Genomic DNA, 11,733 nt, shown 5'->3' with positions numbered 1-11,733 from the left:
TTATCACATTATGAAGTAAGTTGTTTTACAAGTTTGTTTTTCTACGAATCATCTTTTGCTGGTGTGTGTGTGTGTGTGTGTGTACTCTGAAGAGCAGTGTATATTTTCCTTTTCCCAACCCTGCTCCTAGAGGAATTTTGACCTTCTAGAAGCGTTAGATTTATGTTATTTTGGTTGTTATTTTGTTTTACTGATGCAGGAATGCTTTTGACCGTGACAAGACTGCATCCATAATTTTTGCAGTCTTCTGTTTCTTAGAGCTGGCATACTAGGATTTCAGCAGCTTTTAAAGTCACCTTCTGGGAATTGTGTTGCCCATATTTTAGAAATATGTATAGATGCTTCTAGGGATTGGATTTAATACAACTTTTGAAAACCTACTCTCTTCCAAATACTCTGAGAACTGAAGGTACAAAAATGAAAATGATACCTTCTTTGTCTACCATCTAAACTTTTTTTCCTAAAATTATTTATTTAATTGGTTGTGTTGGGTCCTTTTTGCTGTGTGTGGGCTTTCTTTAGTTGCGGTGCATGGGCTCCTCATTGCTGTGGCTTCTCTTGTTGTGAAGCATGGGCTCTAGGTGCGTGGGCTTCAGTAGTTGCAGGACATGGGCTCAGTAGTTGTGGCTCACGGGCTCTAGAGCTCAGGATCAATAGTTGTGGTGCACAGGGCTTAGTTGCTCCGCGGCATGTGGGATCTTCCTGGAGCAGGGATCGAACCCGTGTCCCCTACATGGGCAGGCGGATTCTTAACCACTGCGCCACCTAGGAAGCCCTACCATCTAAACTTAAAGGGAAGACAAGTGAGCCTCCAATAGCTTCGATCTAACCAGCTGCCAGCTATTGAGGTGTGCCTTCCACACCTGCTCATGGAATCCTTATAAAAACCCTATGAGGTGGCATTACTGTTGTCATTTGAGAGATGAGGAAACCGAATTGCCACGAGGTAGAGAAATGGGAAAGGCAACATCAGGTGAAACACCCAGGTGGTGAGTGTTTCATATCCCGGGGTTCCGAGGCCACTTGCTGCTCTAGCAGATGCTCGTGGTTGCTCCTGAATGCTGGGCCCCAAAAGAGAAGCCAGCGTTGCGAATGTTACCTTATACGCCAACGATGGGGATGAGTTCATCCCAGGCTACGCCGTTCAGTGGGTGGAGTGTGATTCGGGCCCGGGCTTCCCTTTCGTGGAGGTTTCGTCCTCTCGTGTGATGAGTCCAGGGTGCATCAGCCCCAGGACCTTCGCCTGGACCATTTCCCTAGGGGTGTACCCTCTGTTGTCACTGCCTCCTGCTTTGCCGGCATATTGTGTGATGTGGTATCTGTGATATGACGTGGGTCTGAGAGGTGCAACGGAAGGTGAAACAAAATGGGGATCAGGAGAAGTTGGTCCCAGGTCCCTAGTGGGTAGCAGCCCCACTCTTGTTCCACATCAGGTGGACCCAGCAGGTTAAAAGGTGCTAAAAGTTTGAATGCATGAGTGAGAAATCCTGTTTCTGGTTCCCAAGGAATAATGAAGCTCCACGTTCTCCATCAGTAAAACTAGAACGAACCCCTAGCCGGCCCCCTATGGCTGTGAGGACCTACTGAGAGAGGTGCTTCTGGCTATGCAAACATATGGGCGGGGCTGTAGGAGATTGGTGGTCTACCTCTTTGTGTGCTGTAAATGCACTGCCAATAATTATGGGGCAAAAATAATGCCTTGTGAGCCCAATTTTTATGTGGCATTTTATGGAATGCTGTAGAAGGCTTTTGAAAATGCCACTGAGGGGAGGAAAAATCCTACCCAGTCAAGCAGTAGCTTCCAGGACTGCTTTGCTAAGAAAGGAATGTGAGTGGCCTGATCGAGCATTAAGAAAATTCCAAGAACCTGAGAATATTTAGTCGCAAAACACACATCACCGTCTGAAAACAGCCTACCAGAGTGACTTTGGAATGTAAGGGTCTGAAGGAGTGATGCTGTGGAGCCTGAGCTGGTCCAGGGTGGCTGGACCAGCCTTGGGGGAGGGTGGTCGGGAGAGGGGACTGAGGCAGAGCACTAGGACCTGACGGGATTTAGCGTTTTCAGGGCATCTGGGAGTCACTGAAGGATACGAGAGGGTCAGGGCACAATCAGACCGAGTCTGGAAAGTGACTCGTGCTGTGAGGAGGGAGACTAGTTAGGGAGGGACAAGGGGCAGAGACTAGTGTGGGAGCGGATTCTAAGTTCCTGGCTGAAGGCCTCTGGGGGCACCTGGCACGCATGGGCGGTGGGAACAGGGGGCAGGGGATGGATTAAAACTAAGGTATGCAGGAAGGAGAAAAAAGGTGCAGCCAGAATAGTAAAATTAGATACAAGTTAGGCTACTGAAAGAACAACACAGCACTATTATAGCGGAGAAGACCAGAAAACAGGGTTTTCACATATCTGTATACAATGCATAAAGTCTGGGGAGACTTGAGGATTCAGGGTAATAAGGTAGATACCAGGCCCTCTTCCAGGCTGCAGACTTCCCGTGGTCCTCACCTGGGGAGCCCTGTGGGGTCCCTTCTATAGGACACCAATCCCATTCGCGAGGGCTCCACCCTCACAACCGTAATCACCTCCCCCCCTCCTCCTAACACCATCACCTTGGGGGTTAGAATTTCAACATATGAATTTTGCAGGCAGGGAAACAACCATTAAGACCATAACTGAAATCGTATATAACAGTATTTTTTTAATCGCTGTTCCACCCAAACTCGCCAGGTTTTTGCTCTTACAGCTCTTGTACTTGGCTCCAGGTGTGTGTGACAGAGTGTGGTCTGATGAGGCTGAGGTACCTGCAGAGGCCCACACACCTGGTGAGAACCCAGATCCACCCAGTTTTAGAGCGTGCGCCTGTCCTAATGGGTACAATGCCCCCAATTCACAGAGGGGGAAACATGAGACAAACTAGATGACTAAAAACCACACAATGTGCACACCTATCTATGATAACTCTGAAGAGTGTGTCGCTTGGTTCCCTACAGTTCTCAAATATTTTCAAATGTTTTTCTCAAGTCAGATTCCAAAATACATGGAAAGAAGCTGCTTTTGACATCTTTTTGTTAGTTTCAATTTTATTTCACAGGCTTTATACAGTTATACAACATAAAAAAGCATTAAATACTGAACTCTATTTTCTTTACATGGTGTAAAATTTTAATAACAAAAATTTCTTATCATAAAACATGATGTGAAGTAGAGCAGAAACACTGCCCATGATCCGCAATTCAATGATTTAACGTAAGGTTTGCTTTATTTCATGATTTTTCACTCTGCAAGAAAATCTCTAATTCAGTTTCTCTAAATGCAACAGCTACCCAGTTGCCTTCACTTTTATGAGCTATACTCTTTCCCGTTTTATTCAAAATAGACTCTGGAAGAGGGCTGTGAAGATCAGAGCCTGCATTTTCCACATCCATCAGGAAACACATACTTGCTTGTTCTTTTCATTGTCTTAGGATCGATTATCTTCAATGACAATAGTTCTAGAATAGGGTTCAAGTTCTACAAATATATATCGAAATTCATATTCGCCACTTTCTGGGTTCTGGGAAAAAAAAAAAGAGTATTAACGTGTTGCCTGGCTCTCTGGTGCTTTACGTGCATCCGTGGTCAGGATCCCCATCCCCACAGGGCCTCACCTCTTTCACTTCAAGGTGCACTGTTCCTTGCTTCCCAGGCTCGGAGCCCTGGATGTAGAATTTCACACGCATGTGTTTCAGCCCATCTTTTACATATTCAATAAAGCTGTCAGGAAAAGGAAAAAACACAAGCCTGAATCCCTCTCACTTTAAACATCATCCCCGAGCTCTCAGAATCCAAGCCTGAACCCCTCTCACTTTAAACATCATCCCCGAGCTCTCAGAATCCAAGCCACCTGCAGTACCTGACGTGCTGCCTTCGGCCTCGTCTTGTAGTCTCCCCGTAGCCTTTAATGGGCTCACCGAAGACACTTATGATCTGCAGAAAAAGATAATGCTTCCTCAGCCTGGGTTATTTTTTGTTAAGCTTCCTAGGGAAATATTTTCTGACAAACCAAGTTATTTATTTTAGAAAAAAAAATAAGCCTGGAACTCTTTCAAAATGACATCTCCAATGATAAGAAAACTGGGGAAAAAGTTATCAAAAACCATCCCATAATCAACACTCAAACTTTTCATGCACAGTGAATGAAATAGGTATGGTGTTAACTTGTAGTTTCAGAACAGTTAGGCTGAAGCAGAGCTGTTTCCACTCTCCTTTTACAAAAAACAAACATGATGTAACAAAGTGTTCAAATATTTAAATGTCTGAACATTTTTAGTGAAATTTACCCAATGGGGTCTAATACTAAAAGCTATGAGATCAAAATGATGTTTTAGTCACTAAACACACAGATAAAAACAAGTAATGATCTGTTTAAAACACACCAGATCTAGAGGTAGGAATCCATTATTCCTAATGGGAAAACTCACAATGAAGTGGAAATCTAATTTTTACTGAATTTAAAATGCAAATACCTTGGAACCTTTTCAAAGAGATGGGATTTGATATCAAAGTAAAACAAATATTGCTTTAACTCTGGAAATTTTCCTTATTTTGTCTGTTGGGCATCTTCAGTATCAAAATTTTCAAAGATAAACAAAAAGGAATAATATGTAAGATGAGACATCCTTAAGAACAGTGTAGCTGAAACAAATAATTCACTTCAATAGATTAAACACATCAGTATCAGAACATTAGAATTTTCTTTTTTTTAACCAGGCACAGTACCTGGCAAAGAATAGGCTCCTAATAAATGCTGACAAAACTGAATTGTTAAAGTTTATTCTTCGTAGAGCTCTTTTAGGCAGCAAATTAAGTTATGACCTTAATATCTCACTCTTCGTGTTTATTCTGTGAAGTTCTGTTGAGGATCTATGAAAGGCTAGCTTGTGAATAACAGCAACTCCATCTCAGAGATGCGTCCTAGCACTTAATTATTGCTACTGCTCATGTTTAATTTGTAGCCTGTAGAGCGTTTGTCAGGTATAATAAGGACTCCTAATAACTATCATGGGAACCGCCTCTATTCCTTGATGAGTTTCAACTCAGAGAGGCATCTCCCTCCCTGCCTCCTCCTCCACGGTCCTAAGACTGCCCGAGGCCAGTAAAACAGACGTGAGAGACCGTCCGCTCCCGCAGTTTCTGCCCTCGACGTGACTAGAGACACTGATGGAGCATTTGGAGGTGGAGCCCAGCACAGGGCATGGATGCTGAGAGCATCTGAGGGTTCGAAACCTCCCCCTCCCCAGGGGCTGAAGTTGTTTCTCTGACATTACTCCTTGGTCTGTGTGAGAAACAGGCCTGATGTTTATGAAGCTATCTGCCATTTTCTTTCAAAGTATAAGAATTAGATTTCAATGAGCAAGATTTTTCAATGCTGAAGCTTTCCACCCAGGGAGTAAGAAATCTGGCACTTCCTGGGCTACACTGGCTTTCTAGCTGTGACGGGGAAGCCTTATGTAAAGCTTCCTTCTGGATGGGATTCTTAAAAGAACGGAGGCGGCTTTTCCACGTCTGCCTCCTCCCAGGGGTGTGGCTCAGGCTGGCTGTGCTTAAGAGCCTGAGGTGTGGGATCAGACACACCTGGACTCAGGGGCCGGCTCGCCCTCCTACTGGCTCCGTCACCTAAGGTGAGCTATTGCACCTCTGTAAATGTCAGTTTCCTTCTGCAAACAGGATAACGGTGGCACCCAACACAAGTGGTTCTCCTGAGACTGAATAAAGACACTGCGCTCAAACACTGAGCAGGGTGCTTGGTGCACGAGATGCTCTTAGTAAGCCTCAATGACTACTACCAAGATCATGAGGGCGTGAACGTTTACAAGGACCAGATACTTACTGAGTGAGTTTAATACTCTGGTACAGTCTAAGCATTTATTATCTATGACAACTAGTAAGTCAATTCTCTCCTATAGTTAGGATGGAAACACCCCCGCATGGACTTCTGGGTGCTGCTCGTAATCAAAGCAATTCAAGTACAGAACAAAGAGCAAGTAGCATAATCACAGTCCAACCAGCATGATTTATTATTACATGAATTCACTAGTCTCAGAACTAGTATGTGATTTCTGCCCGCACCCAACCCCCCAACCGTGCTCCCTATTATCAGAGTCTGTGGAACTCCATCTTGAGGACTAACCTCAGGATGTGATCTGCATTTTTCCAGGGCTTTCCCATATATCTTATTAGGGCTGGATGAAGAAAAAAGTTCTCTGAAGATCGTGTAAAACAAGCCACCTGAAAATCACAGAAAAAGAAGATCAAGCAAAGCAAGAGTGAGACAAACAGGAAGTGAGGAAGGTGTCCAGGGGTTTATACTTGCTGTTTTCAACCTGTAATGCCGACTCCAATAAGCACCACTATTAAGTAGGTAAAATCTCTTCCAGCTTCTTTCACTGTAAAGAGAAAACACCACTGGTTACACATATGCGGGACGTGAGCAGGGATGCTCTCGGCTTCAGGATCGCTAGCAGGTGAGACGTGGGCTCAGAACGCATGAGGGAATCTGCATGTATTCTGGAGCAGCTGTTGTCAGAGCTCTCTGTGAATCAGAACCACGTGAAGAAACTTCTGGAAAGAACCGCAGCAGGATTCTGGGAGCAGGGCTTGGGAATCGATACCTTAGGTAGTAGTATGATTCTAATGCCTCCTTATTGTCTAAGATGAGGAAATCCTTTGAACCAGGGATCCAGTGCGTCGGAGTGGAAACAACTGTCCTTGACTGGGTCCCACTGGACACAGCCTGCTGCTCACAGGTTAAGAGACGTGCTGGCTTTGCAGCTGAGGGCAAAGGGATCAAAATGGGCCTCACGCTCACCGTCAGCGCCTTTCCCTGCCCGTCACCTGCTGGCTGTGAAACTGCTCGACGGAAGTAAATTTAGAACAGGAATTTGCTTGGCCAGCAGATCTGTGAATCAAACAGACTTAGAAGATGAAGAACCCACACAGATACTGCACTTTTTTTTGTTTTTGTTGTTGTTTTTTTTGGGCGCACGGGCTTAGTTGCTCCATGGCATGTGGGATCTTCCTGGAGCAGGGATCAAAGCTGTGTCCCCTGCACTGGCAGGCAGATTCTTAACCACTCTGCCACCTAGGAAGCCCCAGATACTGCACTTTTTTTCCAACACTAATAAAAAAAAATGCACATGGGTCAAATATAAGTTGTGAAAGCTAAAAAAAAAATCCAATCAAGATATTATCATGGAACATATACATATGTATATTTACGTTTATAGATATACGTATCTGCACACGTATCTGATTCCTAAAAAGATGTGATTCAAACAATAAAGACTGCATCTGACCAAGCCTGTGTAACTCATGGGCTGAGCAAGGCTCGGGAGCAGAGAGGCTGACAGTGAGAACACCTCATTCTGTTCTCTGCCAAGGTCACAAAACACACTTAGTAAGTATTAATCGCCAGCTGGGAGCCCGGGGCAGGCTGAGGACACAACACCGACCACACGGTCAGGAGCCTCATTGCTCCCCATGACCCAAATCAGGCCTTTGCCCCAACACCCCGGGCTCCCGATTCCCACCCAGCAGGCTCACGGCTGCCTCACTCAGCCTTTCTGGAAGGCTTCCTCCTCGTTTATTCAACCACAGACGTCTGCTGTACCTACTAAGTGCAAAGCTGTGCTATTACTCACGGTCCACACATTTTTAAAGTTTAAGTGTGAATTTATATTGTCTTTAGTGGAAGCTGCTCCTCGTCTACCTTCCTCTTCTTGATCCTTTCAGACTATATACTTTCACACAAAGCTGCTCCTGCCATCTGTCTGAATAGGGGTGCTGTGGTGACCACCCGCGTGCTCCCCCCAGGACCGAGGCTCCCATTCCCCTGGGTGGGGAGCTGACGTGGCTGCTGGCTGAGGGAGTCCCTACATCCAGTCCCTCCCCACATCCAGTGCCTGGCTGGTGCCAAAGCCCCCACATCTTGAGATGAGAGGACTGCAAGGGCCAGCCCAGCCCTCGAGCTCCTGGAGGACAGGCGGAGGCCCTATTACAAATGCCCTGTGCTTCAGCTTCTCCCTCTGCCCAGCCCTGCCTCCCTCACCCCCACAGAAGTGTTCTGAGAGCAGGCCCTCAAACCTCCTGCCTGTAGACCCCACTGAGTCTACTTCCCTGGAACTCGCCCTACGATGGGGGCCACAGGAGTGATCCTAGGAAGCAGCTCCAAATTGGGATTTTGGAGCTGGATCACTGCCCACCGGCTGGCCTCCAGGACTCATTCCTGGTGGCAGGAGGAGCTGACAGGCCCGTCAGGCAGTGGTTGCACAACTGTCTCAGCTCTCGCTGATGGTGACCTGGGGCACTGGTGGGAGGGAATGCATTGGTGGGTCACCGACACGTTTTGGGAACTTAGGAGGAATTAGAATTGTAAGGACTCGGACTGGATGGCTGTGGTTGGGGGCCACCAATGCACTGGAGAAAGCTGATGAGAAGACGAGAAATAATCACCCATGAAGGTGACGTGTGAAAGGCAGAGGCCTCCTAGACAGCAAAGCAAGAGACTCATCTGTTGCACCCAGAGGGCAGAAAAAGCCGAGGGCCAGGCTCAGGGCAAAAGAGTAGCAGAGAGGCTGGACTCTCAACCCCACTGGGTCTCCCATGCCAAGGCCAAGGTCGTGACTTGGGAGGAGAAGGAGCCAGCAGCTTGGCAGGGGGTACCGAGGCTGATGCACTCCAGAAGCTTGAGTCTGCAGGTTCTCCTGAACCCTCCCAGTTAAAGGCTAGCTCTTCCTCCTCCTTGAAGACCTGTTGGGGGCTTCCATCTAGCAAGACATGTGCTCTGGCCAGGATGCAACATAACTGGGAGGAAGGAGGAAACAGGCCATCCCCAAACGGGCTGCAAGCCCCACCAGCAGACCTGGGAGACACACGTGGCTGTATCCTAAGGGCAGTGTGAAGGTGCACAGAATACAGAACCGGACACGTGAGAGCTGATCAACAGGGCAGCACTCCCCTCTGACCAGAAACTGAAGTCTGACAAGCAGCCTGGGAGCTGGTGCACAGCTAGGTTCGCTCTTGGAAAATGGAGAGAGTATGGTCCACATTAAGTAAAAATGATAGAACTGCCATGGCAAACTGTGGGCATGCTAGAGTGGGTATAATACACCAAGGCTGAAACCCACCAGCCGACTGTCCTGCAGGAGGACCTGGAAAACGCTGTTCACATTGTTACAGAACAAGGTGCCCTGACAGCCACGGGGACGGCCTTGGCATTGAAGCCAGGTGGGAGCAACCAGGATAACAAACGGCTCGGTTTCTGGACCTGAATCAGTCTTCAGACCTGGAATCCGTTTATCCAAGGAAGACCAGCTTCTATACTGGGCAAGTATATATGATTCCCCTGGTCCTTCACCAGAGCCCCGCGGCCATTAACTTGGTGACTGTACACTGGAAAAGGAGGGCACCCAAACACTTCAGGGTCTGCTGGACAGCGTCTGTGCTGACACCACTACTCCAGGGAGTCATCACGGTCCCCACATATGGTAGCCATGTAATAAAGAGCCTGGCTTGTAAGAGGCTCACAGCTGGGCCAGGGCCTACCTGGCAGTCACTTTCCTGATTCCCAACGTCCAACCAGGATGGACACACACAGTAACTGGCAACAACAGTCCCTACTTTAGTTCCTTTGCGGCGGGTTAAAAGCTACCATAATGGGTAAAGCTGAATGGAAGCCCCAGAAACTGCTTCCCAAGGGCCAAAACAGTAAATCAAAAGCAGTATCACATCTAAGGGGGAATGCCAGAGGCAGTGCTGTTCTTCAAGGCTGAAGATACCGGGACGGGTGTTCGGGACATCAGAAAGCTGAAGGTGGGGAAATCCGCATTCAGTTCTTAGCTGTGTGATATTGGGGAAAGGTGTCTTATACACACTGAGCACCAACGTCTGCCTGGAAAAGTCAACGTGAGACTCAAAGGAGATGGAATAACACCTGGGAAATCTACGTGTTTGTTACGAAGCATTACACAACGTCTAAGTTTTACACAGCTCCCACCAGACCAATGAAAGTTGAGAAGTTTTATGGACATAACTCGGCAAACTTGTATCAAAGTTAACTTTTAAATCCGAGTTCACGTCTGCGAAGAAAACTGCAGGCCTGTATCTTCGGATTCTACCCTGTGTCTGAGGGGCTACCTTTTAATGTCTGCGAACTGCGCGCCCTCGGCGCTGGACCCGTGTGAAAGGGCGCCGGCCGCTGGTTACAGGCGACCCCCGCTCACCCTTCTGCGACGCCGAGGCGGCGGGCTCCCCGCTGCGAGCTGAGCGCACGGACACTTGTTTGCCGCCATCCTCCTTCGCTCCCTGGCGGCTCTGTCCCTGCGTCCAGACGGTTTTCCGGGGGGCCCCCAGCACACACCTAGGCCGCAGCCCCCATCGCCAGCTGGGCTCGGTCTTCAGGCAGGCTTTGTGCAGCGCGACGTGCGGCAGGAGCCAGCGCTCCCCCGAGCACCCGTGCAGCCTCTCCGCGCCCCGCACAGCCCGCAGGAGCCTGCACATCATGTTCCCGGGGAGCCGTCCCGCGGAGGGAGGACGCCGGCGGCGACCAGCGGACCGTCACGACCCACCGCACGCCCAGCCGGACGCAGAGTCAAGTCCACGCATGTACACGGCGTGTTCGGCCAAAACGTCGGCCCCAGCGGCGTAAGTTGAGATAGGAGGCCTCCCGAAAAGTGCTGATATCCTACCCCCTTCTCTCCGGTCCTCCTCTTACTGGAATTCAAGTGCTTTGATTGCTTTCTAAGCTGACATTCACCCTGTCCCGGCCGCGCCTTTCCAAAGTAGCCTGGGACACCCCTAGGGATCCTGGGACTAGTAGTTTGAGGGCGGCACTCCTACCAGCGTTGCCGCAGCGGGGAAGGCACAAGCACTACACCTCCCACAGGGCAAGGCGGCCGGAGCGTGCGCTGACCTCTGGCCGCCTCCCAGACTCCCCTGCGCGGGCCCCTGCGCATGCGCCGCAGTACTTGGCGCGACAGGAAGGCGTAGCGGTGTCTGTGGCGGTGGCGGGGCCTGTGCGCCTGGCGCAGTGTAATTCAAAAAGAACTTGCAAAAATCAAGTCAGCAAATTATAAACTGCGTGTTCTTGCGACACTGTAGAGAGGCCCTTATAAACTGGGAAATTCGCGGTCTCTTTGTGGCCACCCTGTTTTTCACGGGCAGATGATGTCGCCTTTGCGTTTGTTCTTCCCAAGGAAACCACACAGGGAGCAGCGCAAACTACCCCAACGCCAGCAGACGGATAGGCACGAGGCGGCCACAACGCCCACGCGGCGATACAGAGCCCAAGCAGCCCTCCGGCCGCCAGCCGTGGTAGGCGTCGGCACGTCGGGCGTGCGTAGACTCCTTGCCCCGGAAGTTTCCAGAACCGCCCCCGGAGCCGCTGGAGAGGCGGTGCCGTCCTCGAGCCCCACCGCCCCGCGATTGCGCATGCGTTAGGAGGCGCGCCAGCTTTGGGTGGGCGTGGCCCGGGGCGGTGCCACGGCGGGAAGGCGGGGCCCGCGGCGCGGCGTCTGCGCTGGGTCTCCATGGCGACCGGACGCGGCAGGCTCCTGGAGCGGCACTGGCTCGGCCTCCTGGCGCGGCGCCAGCCGCTCAGCGGCGATGGTTCGGCCGCTGGGAGCGCGGGGAAGGCCACCGGGCGCTCGGGGTTCAGGTGACTCTCGGGGGGCTCTATCCTGGGGAGCCCCCTCGGGGGG

General features: G+C 49.7%; 1 protein-coding gene across 1 annotated transcript; it reads right to left on the bottom strand.

Moving 5' to 3' along the window:
• Positions 1 to 3,060: 3,060 nt before the first annotated feature.
• Positions 3,061 to 10,821, bottom strand: TIMM21 (translocase of inner mitochondrial membrane 21). The gene is made up of 6 exons (XM_057700258.1): positions 10,258 to 10,821; positions 6,361 to 6,423; positions 6,168 to 6,265; positions 3,891 to 3,964; positions 3,646 to 3,751; positions 3,061 to 3,551 (listed from the first exon to the last, which is right to left on the bottom strand). Exons 1-6 carry the CDS (start codon positions 10,535 to 10,537, stop codon positions 3,459 to 3,461), a joined length of 714 nt encoding a protein of 237 aa, XP_057556241.1. The 5' UTR covers positions 10,538 to 10,821; the 3' UTR covers positions 3,061 to 3,458.
• Between the last annotated feature and the right edge of the window lie 912 nt (positions 10,822 to 11,733).

This window comes from Hippopotamus amphibius, chromosome 11, assembly GCF_030028045.1.
Source record: "Hippopotamus amphibius kiboko isolate mHipAmp2 chromosome 11, mHipAmp2.hap2, whole genome shotgun sequence".
NCBI lineage: Eukaryota > Metazoa > Chordata > Mammalia > Artiodactyla > Hippopotamidae > Hippopotamus > Hippopotamus amphibius.
This window is presented reverse-complemented; position numbering and strand designations above follow the sequence as displayed.